The sequence below is a fragment of the Chiloscyllium plagiosum genome, unplaced genomic scaffold (assembly GCF_037043375.1).
Source record: "Chiloscyllium plagiosum isolate Xiang-an unplaced genomic scaffold, Cpla_swu_hap1 HiC_scaffold_13, whole genome shotgun sequence".
NCBI classification, from domain to species: Eukaryota; Metazoa; Chordata; class Chondrichthyes; order Orectolobiformes; family Hemiscylliidae; genus Chiloscyllium; species Chiloscyllium plagiosum.
Window position 1 is genome coordinate 2,941,148 of NW_028270151.1, and position 20,254 is coordinate 2,961,401.

Below are 20,254 nucleotides of genomic sequence, written 5' to 3' on the forward strand. Positions count from 1 at the left end.
ACTTTGTACACCCCAGTCCAACACTGGCACCTCCAAATCGTGTGTACGATCTAGACTGTGTTAGTGATGGAGGGAATGGATGCTTGTGGATGCGATGGCAATCGAGAAGGCTGCTTGGTCCTGGATGGTGTCAAACTTCTTGAGTGTTGCTGGAGCGGACCCATCCAGGCAAGTGGGGAGTACTCTGATTTGGGCCTTGTAGATGATAGAGAGGCTTTGGGGAGTCAGGTGGTGAATCTGGTATTCCTAGCTGCTGGTATGTTCTTGTAGCCACTATATTTATAATGGCTAGTCCTGTTCAGTTTCTGGTCAGTGGTAACTCCCAGGATGTTGATAGCTATGGATTCAGCTATGGTAATGCCTGGCATTTAAATGGAGCGAATGTTAGTTGTCATGAATGAGGAACTCAGTCAGCAATAACTGTAGTTAGAAGAAGGACTATTTATCATATTTACATCTGACAGTATCTTCTAAATCGGAGACTCTACCAGACCACCAGACTTTCATCGCAGGCCAGAAAGTTTGACCTCGGTGGTGGCCAATCACCAGAATCAATATGAAGAGAAAAAGATTAAATGGAGTCATTGATTAATCAAGATAGTCGGCATGGTTTAGTTACATGAATGTCATATCTTATGAAACTAAGCAGGTCTGGCAGCATCTGTGGAAAGAAAGCAGAATTAATGTTTTGGGTCCAGTGACCCTTTCTCAGACTCTGCTTTCTCTTGGCATGTCACAAGGTCCCATCTAACAAAGGGTTTAAAAAAATTAAAGCCCATAAAATGTAAAGTTACCATAATCCATAGGGGTGTTCTCTCATTAGAAACACAGAGGATGGGTGGTGGTTTAACCTGAGGGTCACTACACCTCAGGTGAGGAGCAAGGCTGAAAAAGCAATGTATTCATGGTAACCTCACCTGCGCCAGTACAGAAATTGAACCCATAGTGTTGGCAAACGAGCCATCCAGCTAACTGAACTCATGATGATTGAGGCAGAAACCATCAACTAATTAGAATTAGAATATAACATTAGAATTAGGTTTATTATTCAGGTGTACTCAAATACAAGAATACAGTAAAAAGTTTACAATGTCACCCCACAAAGCTTCCACAAAGTAGCTGGGCACAAACCTTTGACACAAAACAGAGAAATAAAGGAAAAAAGAAGTTACATTCATAGTATGAGTTAGAACAAAAAGAAATAAAGTTAAAAAGATAAAAAAGTCTTTCTATAAAGGACCTGGAATAGATCACCACAGGGGGCTTCCATACATGGTTTGACTGGGCTGGCAAGCTGCTGCCTGCCCTCACTGGTCCCAGTCCAACAACCTTTCCCGTTCCACTTGGGCCTCCTGCCACTGGCTGTTCCAACCTGGACCTGTACCAGGCACAGTGAAACCTGCAAGGTTACAGATCACATGCTGGAAAGTTTTACTTAGAATGGGCAAAGAGTCTACTCAACCAGCACTGTCATCATGGGCTGAATGGTCTCTTTCTGTGCTAGAACATTTTTTTATGGTGTGGTGGTAATTTTCCTTGTTGAAACTTTTGAAATTGTGGCTCAATCAATAAATAATTATGAAATACCAAGTTCTTAAAAATATGCATTATACTAGGGAAAACCCGTTAAGAATCAGGATTTCTACAATTCTCTGATTACAAACTATACATACATTCCTCTAAACTGTTGTTAAAGGATTAAAGATTTTGGTGATGGAATAAGACCAAGGGAAAATGGGACTAGTTTTGAACAGTAAGATATAGTTTGTGGAAGCTTAGAAAGAAGACTTTGAAGACTGGAGGTGACAAAATCATATGAAATGACTGCTAGGATCATTTTGGCTTCAACTTTAAAAATTATGGAAGCAGGAAGGTGCATTTGGGTGGAAAGAATTTAAATATCTTGTGGGACCTCAGATGTGCATTTTTGTTTGCTTTGAATCGTCAAGTTCTCTTGCTTTTCCTGTACTGGATTCACGAAAAACATATGACCAAGTTGACCACTGTGGAATATTTAAAACACAATAGCTATTGGAATATTTCGGCCCATATGTCTAATACTAATGCTTTTATGAAAACATATGTTTCCCAGAAATACAGTATTCTATATCCTTACAACAGTATGTCTTGAATCATGGACAAAGCCAATGAATACAAAAACAGATGAATGTAGAATCCTAACAATTAGGAACTCATTCAGTCAGCAATATGTGCAGTTAAAACCAGACTATTTGTCATATTTACATCTGTTGTAAACATAGAATATCTTTTTAAATCAATAAAATACACTGAGACTACTGGAATTTCATAGAAAAAGAACAGGTCAGCAAGCTTGTGCCTATATTAGTACTCTTAACAGAACATCATCTTTAATCTGATTTCCTATGTCTTTTAGCCTCTTCAAGTATTTAATTATAACTGCAGTCCAGTGACTTGTCACATCCTATACTAGTTTTCACCATCTCTGGGAAATGCAATGGCTGGACTGTTATTTCCGAGGAGCTCCCTGACTGAATGTTTAAAAGACAATGCCAGTTAAACAAAACAATGATGTCAGTGCAAATATAATTTTCTATTTGTACACAGCAACAGAAACAAAACATTCTAATTGGTCAGCAAACACATGCAAGTACAATATTCCAATGAGAAGCTAACAGTAACTTATGTTTTTAGTCACCTCTTGAATGTGGGGCAGATGCAGAAGCTGCAGGAGAAACTCAGCAGGTCTGACAGCATTAGGGAGAGAAAGCAAAGTCAACATTTTGGATCCAGTGGCTCGTCAACAGAATGCAATCCAATAAAGGGTCACTGGACTCAAAGATGTCAGACCTGCTGAGTTTCTCCTGCAATATCTGTTTTCTTTTCAGATTTCTAAGCATCCACAATTTTTTGTTTTATTCTTGAATGCAGGAATTGATTTGAAAACTTATGAACTACCACAGGCCTCTACACCCATCTACAGTTTTTATTCAAAGAGATTTTCATAGTTTCTAAATGTTAAAAATGTAATTCTAAAAGAAAACCATGAGGTTGTTCTCTACTGCTGAAATAATGATGAGACAAAGAATGCAGACAATATTTTCACAAACAAGGGAACCTTAATGAAGTTAGATTTAACAGCGAGGCCCTGCCTCCAAGCCGGAACCTCCCAGTTCAAGTACCCCTCGTGGAAAGGGTTCCTAATGTGGGCACTTGTAAATCCCTCCAGTATGTCTATAAACAGCATATCATGCCTCCTGCATTCCTCTTTCCAAGAAGCAATTTCCTTTCAGAATCTAATATACAGCATTCTTATATACACAAGAGTTAAAAGACAATAAATTAAGATAGTGCTTTGCAGAATACAATCTAAATTCAAGCTTTAAAGTGGTTTATATAGAAAATGTGTAAAATTATCATTATGGAATACTTTGAATTGCACTTAAAATAGAAAGGGGAGAAATTGCTCGTAAACTTTTAGCTCACGAATAAAAACGAGTACTTATGATGCTGGAGCAATAACTATTATGTTTACATGTAAAAATCCTTCTCAACTTTAAGAAAGCTGACAGTAAAATAAGTAACTCGCGAAGACTTGCATCTGTAATGCAATTTACTTGACTTTCAAACAGTAAGACTGACATTTTTACATGTCATTAACTCGCGGTATGTATGTCACATATGGTTGACAGCACAGTATATAGGATATTTCCCAGCCTCCTCACAATGTAAACCTACACTTTGCTGCCATGTTTGTACAAAAACATGACATTACTTGATAGAAGCAAGCAGGATATACTGAGCCAAATCACCATCTACTGATTGAATTCTGCTGCCTTGTTTTCACCAAAATATGGATTTAGAAAGGAAACTTTTTCCTTAAGAACACAGGTTCACAATATTCTTTGATTGAGCCTTCCTTCCCTGAATCATGCCTCACACACCCCTCTTTCTAAGAAACAGCTGTCTTTCATAATTAATGTTAGCGTCAAAACAACTGATACTTCAGCAGTTTTGTCACTTTAGCTGCTTTAATTCTGTTCACTTCCATTGTTAGGCTTTAAGCCCATTCACAGGATTAGAACTCATTAGCTGACAGATTCCTCAGATCTGTTGCTGCTTTGCTATGATTATTTTATTGGAAGTGCAGAATAAACCTTGTTTATGCCGAAGGAAAACAACTCTTTTGATCAACCAAATTAATTACATTTAAACTGAAAATAACTACGCTTCAAATGTTTATAAATTTTGAAGACAGCAGTGAGGGAACAGCCTCAGAATTGAGTCCACCTATAGCAATAATGCAAATTGTTGGCATTTACTGTTAAGTCAGTTAAAGTTGATGTCACCCTCGCACTCGTTAATCACCTTACTGCAGTGGAAATGATGCCCAGGAATTAAGATGCCTACTGGTCATCAAAAAGTTACAATTAAACCCTATTTAAAATAAGTGCTGTAATGTGTCAGCATTTGAAATTTTCATTTGCACAGAAGTATGATTTGGAATTCTTCCCAATACTATTTGTGTGCACTTATTACTTCTGAAAGCGAGCCTGTGCTTATGAACTAAACCATTTTAATTTGCTTTTAAATCTACTTTTCAATACTGAAGGAGGACTTGTTTGCAGATGCTGGAATCTGCACTGAAAATAACACATGTTGGAGATCACAGAAAGTCAGGCAGCATACACGAACAGAGAGCAAACTAACGTTGAGACTAGATGACTCTTCATCAGAGCTGACAAAGAGTCATCTAACCTCAAACCACCTGAAGAAAATCACAGAACACCAGATTATAGTTCAACAGGTTTATTTGCTTCCAAATTTTGTCCAGATTTTTAAACTTTGTCCACTCCAGTCCAACACCAGCTCCTCCAAAACCTGAGAAAGAAGCAGCGGTCCGAAAGCTAGTGATTCCAAATAAACCTGTTGGACTATAACCTGGTGTTGTGAGATTTTTAACTATGGAAAATGCTCAGCAGGTCTGGCAGCATCTGTGAAGAGAAATCAGAATTAACATTTCAGATCAGGGTCACCGGTCTGGAAATATTAACTCCGATTTCTCTTCATAGATGCTGCAGACCGACTAAGCTTTCCCAGCCACTTCTGTTTTTGTTCCTTTTACCAAGCAGCTGATTACAGAGCTGTTAAGCAAAATCAGGTGTTAATATTGATCACATTATTCAGCACTGACATTCAGTGCCTGGGATATCAAACAAATGTGAGTGCGAACAGACTATGCAACTACTTATATAAACATGGTACCCCTTATCTGATTAATCATCAAATCAAACAAATGTGGTCTGCTCTCTAACAGCCTGCCAGACTCTGTTCTCAGCTGGTGGTCTCCAAAGAACAGTCTTCATTTCATTCCTTCAAGTGTCGGAGACAAGATAAAAGTAATCATGTGTATCAGGCTGCTGAGCCAACTGTTCCAGCATTAAGGTATACTTCAGAAATAGCATACTCAATGTAATGTGTCTAAAAGTATCTCCAAACTGGAAGAAAACAACATTTTTACCCATTCATATGGCTTTGTAAAATGATTGTCCACTTCATCATGCAAGGTAAAATACACAAAGAAAAAAAATCATTTGATGCTAACAGTAATCCAATTTTTCAGTTTTAATTTGCTTTTAAAGCTACTTTTCAATACGGACCCTTTTAGCTGAATGGCCTACTCCTGCACCTATTGTCTACTGACTGCAGATCATTGTTTTTCAAGAGACTTGTTCTCCAAGGGCTAAGAAATGTTACAGAATGAATAAAGTTAAAAATCACACAACACCAGGTTATAGCCCAACAAGTTTATTTGAAAGCACTAGCTTTCAGAAAGCCGCTCCACACAACCACCTGATGAAGGAGCAGAGCTACGAAAGCTAGTGCTTCCAAATAAACCTTATGGACTATAACCTGGTGTTGTGTGATCTTTAACTTTGTCCACCCCAGTTCAACACCGGCTCCTCCACAGAATGAATAAAAGTATTCATTTTCACTATTACCAAATTGCTGATTGCAGAGCTGTTAATCAAAATCAAGTATTAACATTGATCAGGTTATTCACCAATGACAGTCAGTACCTAGGATATCTAGCAAATGCTAATGCGAACAGAGTATACAGATACCAGTATAAGCACCACCTTATCTGATCAATCATCAAATTAAACAACGTGGGTTTGCACTCTGACAGACTGCTAGACTTTATCCTCAGCTGGCAGTCTCCAAAAAACAGTGTTCATTTCAATCCTTCAAGGGTCAAGAGCAAAATATAGAATCACAGATGATGATAAAACGATGCCATGAATCATTCAATGTGGGATGTAATGAATGACTGAAGTTGCTGAAGCATATTGGAATTCTGAACAAGTCCAGATGCATGAACATCCCGGTACTTATGTGCGACATCTGATTGCCGGCTTTACCTTATTCATAATTGTTACGCGAATCAGAGTCAAAAAATTATACAGCATGGAAACAGACTCTTCAGTTCAACTAGCCCATGTTGACAATGTTCCCAAAACAAACTAGTCCTGCTTGCCCGCTTTTGGTCCATCTCCCTCTAAACCTATCCTATTCATGTATTTATCCAAAATGTCTTTTAAACATTATAACTGTACTTGTATCCACCACTTCCTCTGGCAATTCATGCCACATATTAACCACAGTGTTAAAAAAAAAGTCACCTTTCTTGCCCTTTTTAAATCCTTTTCCTCTCTCCTTAAAAATATGCTCCCTAGTTTTGAACTCCCCACCCCAGGGAAAAGATCTTCGCTATTCACCTTATCTATGCCTGTCATGATTTTATAAACCTCTGAAAGGTCACCTCTCAGCATCCTACACTCCAGTGAAAGAAGACCCAGCCAATTCAACCTCTCTTTATAACTCAAATTCCCCATTCCTGGCAACAACCTGGTAAATCTCTTCTGAAGCTTCTCCAGTTTAATAGTATTCTTCCTATCGCAGGGCAACAGTACTGTACAGGAGACCTCACCAATACCCTGTACAACCTCAACCTTTCGCCCAACTTCTATATTCAAAGGACTGAGCGATAAAGGCAAGCATGCTGAATGCACTGCCTTCAACAGTTTAAGGGCATTTAAATGGTCATTGGATAAACATATGGATGAAAATAGAACAGTGTAGGATAGATAGGCTTCAGATTGGTTTTATAGGTCAGTCCGACATCGAGGGCTGAAGGGCCTGCATTGCACCGTAATGTTCTATGTTCTAAATGCCTACCTAATCTCCCTGTCTACCTGTGATGCAGATATCAAAAGAATTATGTACCTGAATCTCAGGTCTCTCTGCCCTACAACTAACTGCATAAGTCCCACAATAGTGGGATCAGATAGCTAAAGCCACCAAGATTTGCACTGCTTGCACAATATTAACCATGGCTTTTTACAAGGATTTAATTAAGGACTCTACATTAACAGCTGTTAACCCTGTTCAAAAGCACAAGTTGTAAGTCAGCTGGAGTGTTCATCCCCTCTCACCTTGTCAATGTTCTTACCTCCTGGCAAGTAATATTATCTCTGCGCTCACCCAACCTCCACCAACAATGTTCATGCCCTCCCAGCTTAAATTTGAATCCCCCTCCACCACCCTCCAGACAAGCATTCAACCTTCATCACGAAGCTGCTACACCTAACTGACGGACCTTCTGGAATCTCCAGTATAGTTAACATCAGAAGAGTCAGGCATTGTTTGGAACTGGTGAGGGGTGGTAAGCTTGGAAATATTCAGGGAGACAGATGGGGTTGGATCTTTAAGGGTTAGGAGAATGGGGGATAAGAAAGATGTCACTACCAACAGTGGGGCTCAAGGGAGATGGATGAGCCTTGGTGGGGCTCAGGAAAGGATTGCGAGCTGTGGGAAGTGAAGCCATGGGGGAACCTTGGCATGGATTGAGGGACAATGGTAAGGTCAGTGAGACTCGAGACAGGAGTTTGAGCCCTGATGGGACTCGTGGGGTAGGTGAGTCTTGACAGGGCTTGGGTTATGAGGTGGGTGAGGTTAAGTCTTGGCAGGACTTGAGGGAGGATGGAGTCCTTGGTGGGGCTCAATACAGGAATTGGGGGCATCCTTGGCAGGGCTTGAAGGAGGGGTTAGCTTTGGTGGGCCCTGACTGAAGAGGGAGCATTGAGAGAGGTGAGAAAGTAGGTGAGTATTAATTGTGTAGAGGAGGGGTGAATGTTCTCGGGGCTGAGCATAGTTAGAGGGTGAGGTTGTCCAGTCTTTGTTCAAAACTTCGTACAAAGTGAAATAAGTTAATAGACTTATTCACGGGCTCAATTTAAGCCTTGGATAACTGACCATGTGGAGTTTGCACATTCTCCCCGTGTCTGCGTGGGTTTCCTCCAGGTGCTCCGGTTTCTTCCCACAGTCCAAAGCTGTGCAGGTTAGGTGGATTGGCCACACTAAAGTATGGGGACAGGTTTGGGGAGTTGGATGCTCTTCAGAGGGTCAGTGCAGACTCAATGGGCTGATCGGCCTCTTTCTGCACTGTATGGATTCTTTGATTTTAAGTTGACGATAAAAACAAAAGGAATATGGTTTCACAAATTACACTCACCACTTGGTCTCTTGATACTGGTCATCCTTACATCCCTAACACAGCTGGAAGATCTGAGCCTCAGAATTTCTACTAAAAGACAATGACTGGATCTTGGGATCACTAACAAACATCATCCTGCGAACAAAATAAATTATTCAGACCCAGAATAGGAAACTATAGTAGACTCAAGTTCACTTTAGTCTGTTTTAACAGGCACTGCTCACCAAAGATGAGTGTGATACATCGTCTCAGATTTAAAACATCCCATGACAAGTTTTGTGTGAACAACAAACTTGAAATAAAGTTCTGACTACAATTTAATTCTGATTCTAATTTTATGACTGATTCACAGTTATGTAAAATTTCAACACTCTTAAAAGGTGGAGCCTGCAAACTCTATGGAGACTTACTCAATTTTCTCCAGAATCCCTAAAATGAGGAAGCAAGCATAACAAAGAATCTAAGTGAAACTGTATAACATACCTTTTCATAGTTAACAAATCATGACACCATCAAGGACAAAACGGCTTACATGAGTGGAACCCCATTTACTAATTTCCACATCCATTCCCTTCATCAATGGATGAGCAGTGACAGAACAGTGTACACTCCCTACAGAATACTGTGCAAGAACTCACCAAGACTGCTTCGACAACACCGTCCAAATCCATGATCATTACTACCTAGAAGGAGAAGGGCAGCTCATGTATGGGAATATCACATTTGCAAGTTACCTCCAAGCCACACACCATCTTGACTTTGAATTGCAATGTCATTACTTCATTGTTGCTGAATCAAAATTTGGGAACTCTTCCTAAACGCAGTGTGGGTACATTTACATAGCAAGGACTGCAGCATTTCAGGCAGGTGGTTCATCATCACCATCCCAAGGGCATTTAGGGATTGGCAATAAATGCTGGCTTTGCCAGCGATGCCCACATCCCATGAATAAATATAGTAAAAGGACAATGCAAGTGATTGCAATTACTCCAGTGAAACTGCAGCAGTTTGAGCAATATTTCCAGTTGACATCAATCAGCAAGTCAAAGTGACCACATCATCATATTAAGATTTCTGCAGATGTCAAGGCAGCCTTGAAAATTCACTTTTATGCGGTCTAGGGAATACTCTACAACAGTCTGCTTTCACAAATCTTTTTGCAGATTCAAAAGAACTATTCAGAATATGGGAGTTTCATATACTGCCACCTTTAAATGATACAGAAGTATTACATGTATCTCCTCTCCTCAATCATCAGGATGCAAAATTTACAAATAGGGGTAGAGATTATTGCACAATGTCATAACACTCAAAATTCCTGAACCCGAGGATAAAAACTTTCAAAATTCAATCCATCCTGAATCTGACACAGAGATTGGAAGTGAAGAGAAAATATGCCTAGTAATTCTACATGGCAATCAACTTTAAACCAAGATCTTTCACCATATGTAGTAATAAAATAAAAGCAATCTCTTCACAGGGGATCCAATAAGGTGTCAAGCTACATGTGAATTCACTGTCTATTAACTAGATGTAAAACATGTCAAATTTAAATGTATCCCCATCTTTTACCCAAAAAGTATACAGCACTGGAAAATTGACAGAAATGGGCATGTGGATTTCATTTAATATCAGATGTTATCTTGTATTGATCAGATGAAAAAAGTCCATAGCATAGACTATTTATCATCTGACACACTGTATTTGTGACAGTGAAGGGTTTATTTCCAAAATGTGCAATGAGGTTACTGAATTAAACTGTAGTGTTGCAGTAAAAAATGTGTCCTTTTTTTTCAGTATGGTATCTACAACACAAACTGTTCTCTTGAAGGACTTCATTCAAGAAAAAAGCAATAAAACCTGATTAAGACTACTGCAAATATTAGAAACACAAATTGCCTCCAACTTAATTGAAGGCTAAAATTAGACTACTTCAATTTTCATATTATCAGAGAGCCCCTAAATTACTATACAACTTGTTTAAATGCAGAAACACAGAACATTACAGCGCAGTACAGGCCCATCGGCCCTCGATGTTGTGCCACCCTGTCATACTAATCTGAAGCCCATCCCATCTACACTATTCCATGTACGTCCATATGCCTGTCCAATGACGACTTAAATGCACTTAAGCTTGGTGAATCTACTACCGTTGCAGGTAAAGCATTCCATGCCCTTACTACTCTCTGAGGAAAGAAACTACCTCTGACATCTGTCTTACACCTATCACCCCTCACTTTAAAGTTGTGTCCCCTCGTGTTTGCCGTTCCCATACTTGGAAAAAGGCTGTCCCTGTCCACCCTATCTAACCCTCTGATTATCTTGTATGTTTCTATTAAGTCACCTCTCAACCTTCTTCTCTCGAACGAGAACAACCTCAAGGCCCTCAGCCTTTCCTCATAAGACATTCCTTCCATACCAGGCAACATCCTAGGAAACCTCCTCTGCACCCTTTCCAAAGCTTCCACATCCTTCTTATAATGCAGTGACCAGAACTGTACACAATACTCCAAGTGAGCCCGTACCAGAACTTTGTACAGCTGCAGCATAACCTCCTGGTTCCGGAACTCAATCCCTCTATTAATAAAGGCCAAAACACTGTATATGCCTTCTTAACAACCCTGTCAATCTGGGTGGCAACGTTCAGGGATCTGTGTACATGGACACAGAGATCTCTCTGCTCATCTGCACTCCCAAGAATCTTACCATTAGCCCAGTACTTTGCATTCTGATTACTCCGTCCAAAGTGTATCACCTCACACTTGTCCACATTAAACTCCATTTGCCACCTCTCAGCCCATCCTATGTATGTCTCTCTGCAACCTACTACATCCTTCGTCACTATCCACAACTCTACCGACCTTAGTGTCGTCTGCAAATTTACTAACCCACCCTTCTAAGCCCTCATCCAGGTCATTTATAAAAATGACAAACAGCAGTGGACCCAACACCAACCCTTGCGGTACGCCGCTAGCAACTGGACACCAAGATGAACATGTTCCATCAACTACAACCCTCCATTTTCGTTCAGCAAGCCAATTACTGATCCAAACTGCTATGTCTCCCACAATCCCATTCTTCCGCATTTTGTATAATAACCTACTGTGAGGGACCTTATCGAATGCCTTGTTGAAATCCATATACACCACATCAAACGGTTTACTCTCATCTACCTGTTTGGTCACTTTGTCAAAAAACTCAATGAGATTTGTTAGGCACGACCTACCCTTCACAAAACCGTGCTGACTGTCCCTGATCAGATTATTCTTTTCCAGATGATTATAAATCCTATTTCTTATAACCTTTTCCAACAACTGAAGTGAGACTCACTGGTCTGTAATTACCAGGGTTGTCTCCACTACCCTTTTTGAACAAGGGAACCACATTTACTACCCTCCAGTCCTCAGGCACTATTCCTGTAAACAATGATGATTTGAAGATCAATGGCCAAAGGCTCGGCAATCTCTTCCCTTGCTTCCCAGAGGATCCTAGGATAGATCCCATCCAGCCCAGACTTATCTATTTTCACACTCTGCAGTATTTCTAATACCTCTTCCTTGTGAACCTCAATCTCTTCTAGTCTAGATGCAAGTATCTCTGTATCTTCCTCGCCAACATTTTCATTTTCTATAGTGAACACTATAGGAGCAACAGTACAAATGGATTCAATTCTACTTTATCGCATGGCAATCCAGATGATGAAAGACTTCCAGACCCAACCTTAAAAGAGTCAGAGCATATTCAAAATACTAATATAAACCAGCAGACCAGAAAGCAACTGAGAAGTGTACGAGGTAACAAGTGAAGAAATAATTCACTAAATATGGGAGAACAAACAAGCACATATTTGAGATACATTGCAATATACTTAAAGTAAATGACGTCATATCAATCCTAAAAAGTTCTCAAATTTGTTTTACAGTGCATTTGTGTCTTTTTTAACTTCAATACAATGAGCAACTCAAATCCACACCAGAAATGCACTGGCAAAGAGTCACTGGACTGAAATGTTAACTGATTTCTCTCCACAGATCCTGCCAGACCTGCTGAGTTTTACCAGCAATTTCTGTTTTTGTTCCAGAAATGAATGTATTAACCTATACTCAACTGTGTCTCTGCTACAGAGGTTGTACAGATATCCTTAGAAATAAGACAAAAATTAGCCAGAGCTCTTTTCATCGCAGTCCAAAGACTCTTCCTGGAATTGGATTTTTAGAGGGGGAAGAGTGTACCAAGCCTAGCCGTGATGCATAATGTGGCACAATTGCAGGGACAATCAATACTACAATTCACACAGGAACGGATAGAGTTAACCATCTGTAACAAGTAACAACATTAATGCCATAAATATTTTGTGAATGAGAATTAATAATCAGCAATAATGGACAGAAATGTTGGACTTTGATACCATCATGTTGATTATTCTGGAAAATCAGTCATTTGAACAGAAAGCTAGGGGTGATGGTGGGTGGGGTGTAAATCAATGATCTATTAAAACATATACAGAAAATGTCCCAGAAAAAAAAGTGCACGTGCTCGCACAAGCGGCTACATGCATGTGTGTCAGCACTGATGTGGGGAGGCATATTGATTTTTTTTAAGTGGATTGGTTGGGCTGTGAGTACACACACATACACAATATACATGAGTTGGCCCATGCACATGTCAGTGATTTTCTGGTTAGTGGCACTGCACCAGGTTTTTCAGTAGAACCTCCTGGTCACATTAAAAAGAACCACATGACAAACTGCAAAAGTCAAAAATGTTCACTGTAAAATAAGCATATTCATAATTTAGAAATAATTTTGACTTTACAACACTAATTAATCAATTGAAGAAAGTATTAAACTTTGGAACGTACAGTTAAAAATCTAATGTTACAAGATTGAATTTAGTCAGCACAGATGGAACATAGATTAGTCTTTACCGTGACTTAGAAAGATTTACTTTCCCATGATGTTTGTGAAGATAGAATCTTCTGTTCTTTCGTTGACTGGGTAATTGAGCAGCTTGGGGGCTGGCTAAATGGAGGTGGTGTTTATTTGCATTTTGCCAATGCCACCCCCCAACCCCCACCCCACATGATCAGGACTTGGGACTAATCTTAGTACTCCAGCCCGATTTCTGAACCAGAGAAGTTTTTACCAGTTAGTCATTCAGGTTGCTTTTTTTTTCCATTCAGATTTAATAAATTAAAACTTCACCATCTCTCAGGGTGGGAACTGAACCTATGACAGCACAGATTTAACCTGGGTCTCAGGTTTACTAGTCCCAATGACATTACCACAATGCATCATCTCCCTTCTGCTCACTGCTGCTTCGCATTCTTTAATTGTGGAGAAAGTGCAACTGCAGATGCTGGAGATCAGAGTCAACAGTGTGTTGCTGAAAAAGCACAGCAGGTCAGGCAGCATCCGAGGAGCAGGAGAATCGACGTTTGGAGCATATGCCCTTCATCAGGAATGAGGGTAGTGGTGGGGGGGCCTGAGAGAGAAATGCGAGGGGGTGGTATCTGGGAATGCAATAGGTGGATGAAGGTGGGGGTGGCGATGATGATAGGTCGGAGTGGAGGGTGGAGTGGAGGGTGGTGTGGATAGGCGGGAAGGAAGATGGACAAGTAGGAAATCAAGAGGGTGCTGCCGAGTTAGAGGGTTGGATTTGGGATAAGGGAAATGAGGAAACTGCTGAAATCAACATTGATCGTGTGTGGTTGGAGGGTCCCAAGATGGAAGATGAGGCGTTCTTCCTCCAGGCATCAGTTGGCTTACGTTTGGCGGTTGAGGAGGCCCAGGACTTGCATGTCCTTGGTGAAGAGGGAGGGGGTGTTAAAGTGTTCAATCACAGTGCAGTGGATTTGATTGATGCATGTGTCCCAGAGATGTTCTCTGAAACATTCCGCAAGTTGGTGTCCTGTCTCCCCAATGTAGAGGAGACCACATGAAGAGCATCAGTCACAGTAGATGATGTGTGTGGAGGTACAGGTAAATCTCTGTCGGATGTGGAAGGATCTTTTGGGGCCTTGGACGGACGTGAGGTGGGGGGGGGGGGGGGGTGAGTATGGGTGCAGGGTTCGCACTTCCTGCAGTGGCAGGGGAAGCTGCCAGGAGTGAGTTGAGGGCTGGTGGAGGGCATGGATATGACAAGGGAGTCGCGGAGGGAATGGTCTCTGTGGAACACAGATCCTTTAATGATCACTTTTAAAATTAATTTCAGCACTCACTTAAATTATCTTTTTTTTGTATTGGATATTTTCTCCTGAAGTTTATGTTTACTGTCATGGGAACCTGATTGTTCTCAAATTTGCTCCGCCCCATTTCCCCAAACGAACTAAACATCTGGACCATCCTTTAACCTGATGTAAAAAGGGCTGGACAATGCTATAGACAAACAGCCGTGCAGACCACAATTAAATCTCATTTAAACCACATTAACAATATAAAATTGCTCAATTCTAGTCTGAAATCACAATACACAAGACTTCAGTTATCTCAATTTTAGCAAGGAACCCAATATAAAGCTTTCTTCTCACAAGTGGATTCCCCAAGCTTAAATGGCATTTTCACATTGGAAGGTGTCAACCCCAATTTCATTACACTAGTTATCGACATGTTGTTTATATCTTGACAGACATCATTCTCAATGTAATACAAAATACAATGCTGAAATCCATCTAAAGTTATTTGCAGAAGCTTTGTTGAAGATAAAAGATTTTGGCTGTTAAAATTTATTAATTTAACCAGCTCTATTACAATCCTGACAGTTCTCTGTCTGGTAGGTATATCTGATTCACCTACACTAAAACAATTCCTAAAGAAACTGCTACTATAGCATATAGCTAACAGCAAGGTAGCATGCAACATCATTCACCAGTGTTATTCTGTTATGCCAACGTGGTTGTCACCAGCCAATTCCTCTAGTGTGCAAGTGGTTTGAGACATCTGTCTACTTTAGGTAGTCTCAAGAAATTGCATCACTGCATGTTACTGTCTGCTTATCCCTGTTGGACGGCAGCGTGAGAGTATATTAGGAGCTATGAAGTGACAACGTAGTTCTTGCGGATGAATGACATTCCAGTCAGCACTGATGATTCACTAATGTCCTTTAGGGAAGGATCCTGCCTTCCTTACCTGGTCTGGCTGACATGCAACTTCAGACCACAGCAATGTGATTGACTCTTAACTACCTTCTAGTTTATCAGAGCCATTTCACTCAGGTGAAGGAATAATAGGGATGGGCAATAAATGCTGGATCACCCTGACACACCCACATCCCATATATGAATAATAAAAGTACCATGGATGTTGGAGACTTGAAATAGAAACAAAATGCTGGAGAAACTCAATAGTCTGGCAAAATCTATGGAGTCAGAAATTAAGTTAACATTCTGTCTCTGGTATCGAAGTTGAAATGCCAAATGTTTTTCTCCACACATGCTGATCTAAGACTTGAAGTGTTCACTTTGCTACTGTCTATACAGATGGTATTGGACCTGCTGAGTTTCTCCAGCACTTGGTTGTTAAATCATGCAGCAATAATTATTCCTCCCTTAACTCCAATGAAAAACCTTCCATCAAAATCTCTTCTTTACAATAAAATACATAAAGTAATGAAAAAAAATTAAAGGTGTGAAAACTGGAACATGTTAGGTCAATAAATCACAAACCTACACTATAACACAAACATCAGCCTCTGATTTAATATCCATAGTTTCAGTTACTCTGAATGAGGTAGGCGTTACCTCAATTCTTACGGATTCAATATTTTAAGTCTCCAGTGTCAAGTAGACTGTACAGATTTTGTATAAATAAAAGTATTCAATATTCAACTCTAATCATCTAATGGTTATACCAGAGACCTTTCAAAGACTGAAAATGATTTTAAAAAGAATACTGACCCAAACTGGGTGCTGTGATCACGTGCCGACATATTGGGGCAAGTCTAAGGAACCTGTACGGAATATACAAAACCAGATGCATTAAATTAACATTTTTTTCAAGACAGATGTTAAATCGGTGAGGTGTTAAGAAATTTAGATCTGGCTTTACTCTTTAACTCTCAAATGTATGATTGTTTTTCAATATGACCTGACTGAGGAACATACATACATGTTAAAAAATCAACATAGAGCATAACCGCACAGCACAGGTCCTTCAGCCCTCAATGTTGTGCCGACCTGTGGAACCAATGTGAAACCTATCTAACCTACAGTATTCCATTTTCATCCATATGTCTATTCAATAACCATTTAAATGCCCTTAAAGTTGGTGAGTCTATTATGTTGCAGGCAGTGCGTTCCAAGCCCTATCACTCTCTGCATAAAGAACCTGCCTCTGACTTCTGTCTTAAATCTACCACCCCTCAATTTGTAGTTATGCCTCCTCGTACATGCTGACGTCATCATCCTAGGAAAAAGACTTTCACTGTCTACCCTATCTAATTCTCTGATCATCTTGTATGTCTCTATCAAATCCCCTCTTCGCCACCTTCTTTCGTATGTCCCCTCATGCTAGCCATCACCATCCAAGGAAAAAGGCTCTCACTGTCCACCCTATCTAACCCTCTGATTATCTTATATGTGTCAATTAAGTCACCTCTCAACCTTCATCTAACGAAAACAGCCTCACGTCCCTCAGCCTTTCCTCATAAGGCCTTCCCTCCACATCAGGCAACATCCTGGTAAATCTCCTCTGAACCATCTCCAAAGCTTCCACATCCTTCTTATAATGTGGTGGCCAGAACTGTACACAATACTCCAAGTGCGATCGCACCAGAGTTTTGTACAGCTGCAGCATGACCTGACACCAAAACCTGATCCCTCTACCAATAAAAGCAAACACACCGTATGCCTTCTTAACAACCTTACCAACCTGGATAGCAACTTTCAGGGATCTATGCACATGGACACAGATCTCTCTGCTCATCTACACTGCCAAGAATCTTACCATTAACCCAGTACTCTGCATTCGCGGTACTCCTATCAAAGTGGATCACCTCACACTTTTCCGCATTAAACTCCATTTGCCACCTCTCAGCCCAGCTCTGCAGCTTATCCATGTCCCTCTGTAACCTACAACATCCTTCAGCATTACCTACAACTCCACCGATCTTAGTGTCAACCATATATTTACTAACACATCCTTCTACGCCCTCATCCAGGTCATTTATGAAAATGACAAACAGCAGTGGCCCCAAAACAGATCCTTGCGGTACCCCACTCGTAACTGAACTCCAGGATGAATATTTCCCATCAACCACCACTCTCTATCTTCTTACATCTTGCCAATTTGTGATCCAAACTGCTAAATCACGCTCAATCCCATGCCTCAGTATTTTGTGCAATAGTCTACTGTGGGGAACCTTATCAAACGCCTTACTGAAATCCACAGTTCAACAGTTTCTCAGCAGCAGTAGAAGTGGTTAAAACGTAAGTGGAAAAACTTAGAAGACGTTCTGTATTTCTCTCAACCTCAAAAACCAGGGTCTGTTGAAAAAGCAACTTGGGACAATAACCATCCACTAAAAACAAAACTTATAAACTTGTCATTGCTCAAGAAATAAGACAAAAGCTATAAAGAGTCAGAATTTGGGTTTAAAGTCTAACATTTCAAGGACTCTCCCCTACTATCGTGCCAGTATCGATACCATACACCCACCTTTTTAAGCTTATTTCCTCTGATTGTTTGTGCCTGCTGTCTGTTTTAGGGTTGGAAATAAAATTCTTTTTTTCACACAAGAAAATGTTTCATTAGTCTTTTTCATTTTTATCTGGTTAATTAGGTTTTAATTGAAGTGTATAGCTACATGCTTAAATATATTTACTGCAACAGACCAAAAGAGGATTCAAGTGAAAGGATCCTAACCTACTTCCTCATTCAGTTGTTACAATAATTACTTTATCACATTAAGAGACTTGGGAGGCAAAAATATACCTTGAAGTTTTTGCTATGGTTAGAAAAAAAATGGTGCCTGGGGGTATCATGGCAGAGGAGAAAGTGAGGACTGCAGATACTGGAGATCAGAGTCGAGAGTGTGTTGCTAGGAAAGCACAGCAGATCAGGCAGCATCCGAGAAGCAGGAAATCGACGTTTCAGGTATAAGCCCTTCATCAGGAAGGGGGCACATACAATACCAGTCAGGGCAGCAGTCAATCTATCTTGGTTACTCTATAACAGATGAGGCACATTAATTTGTCTGATCAGTATATTGTTCAAACTTGTATTAAGTTTTGAAAATATCTGATAGAAATTTCTCCCTTTGTTGTGCTTGGTAGTCATACAACGTTGGATAGCTAAATTAACTTCCAGTTGATGTTTGGTTTAATTTAATGACAACTTGTCAACAGTAACACAACTCAAAGTGCCGACAGACGCAGTTACTTTTGAAAGCCAGCACTAACTGAACAAAAATACGTGAAAATAGCAAGAAGTGAATTCAGCAAAAAAGAATTAATATGCTAATTTTGTCCCTATTTGACTTACAGAAAGGATTATTAATGAGTCACTTACACAGAGAAAAACAAATCTGAAAAGCCATTATGAATTATTTCAAGAAATATTGCAGGAGAGTTAAGAGAAAATCAATCACATAAAAATGTTTTAAATGTAAACACTATGCAAGTTGCTAAACACAGAACATGCCAAAAATCTAAATTTCAATAATTTCGAGTCAGCATTGTTTTATTTGCGTGTGTAAACAAGAACTAGGTCTGAAGGCCACAATTTAACACTTTACGTTGTTTTACTTTAGTCTTTTAGTTGTCAAATCGTTGGTCTGTCTGTAAATTAACCAGAAGATGGACGACATTCTGAAGGTGGGCTTCCCACACCCCAAGGATATATGGTGGAGCCAGCTTACCCTGTTATAAACTTTCAGGTGATACATCTTTTAATTTGTATTAAGTGAGACTTCCAAGTGGAAGTCAAATTCAAGAGCTGTCAGACAACTAGGTGCTGGAGTTCTGTACAGCAGGAACAACAGGATTTATGTCCATTGTTGGTAATACAGGTTGGCCAAGAAAGTGGTCTTCAGCAATGGACCCAATTAGATTCTGGGAGTCTGATGGGAATTAGTTCTGTTCAAAAACCATAACTTAAATTCCTATCTTACTCTACTAATACTCAAGTTTTTTGGTAAGTGTTAAAGTCTGTCAACATGACAAAGTAAGTAGATTTCAAAGAATCACAGAGGATCATCTGGGGTCTCCCTCAATCCAAAGCAACATAAATGCAAAATTAGTTAATCCAACACAAATCAAATTTATTTTCTAGAAAATGTCACAGCTATTTACCTGACACACGTAATTTTATGAAATTAACCTTTGTCCAGTGCTCCTCAGTAAGATTCTACAGCTTAAAACTGTCAAGCCCACTACGACATTTTCAGTCAAGATAAGCTGACCCAAGAGTTATGTGAGATATTTTCTAATTAACCGAATCAGAGATGCTATCATATCTCCAGAGAGATGGGAGCTGAATCCTCCAGGTATGGATCCTACAACAGCCCATCCAAGAATGTGTTACACTACTTATCTACTGGAGAGTCCTGTGACAGTATTAGATGCATCAACATTATCAGCACTAGCTTTCCTCGCATGGAGAAATAGTTGGAACTTTGTTTCAGTAATAAAGTTTAGAAACAAAATTAGAGTTAAAAAAAAGTTAATGAGGAGCTCACTGGAGGACTGCATTTTTGAAAAGTTTCAAGTTGAATGTATAAAGC

General features: G+C 39.8%; 1 protein-coding gene across 2 annotated transcripts in view; it reads right to left on the minus strand.

Annotated features, from left to right (window-relative positions):
• irs1 (insulin receptor substrate 1) overlaps window positions 1–20,254 on the minus strand; it is an 86,953-nt gene that overhangs the window by 21,205 nt on the left and 45,494 nt on the right. Inside the window, exon 2 of one of the 2 annotated variants that reach the window (XM_043702864.2) lies at window positions 16,431–16,483. The exons of the other annotated variant lie outside the window; for it this stretch is intronic. Coding sequence (XP_043558799.2) covers window positions 16,449–16,483 — 35 coding nt within the window. The 3' untranslated portion in view covers window positions 16,431–16,448. The remainder of the gene's footprint in view (window positions 1–16,430; window positions 16,484–20,254) is intronic. 2 annotated transcript variants of the gene reach the window in all.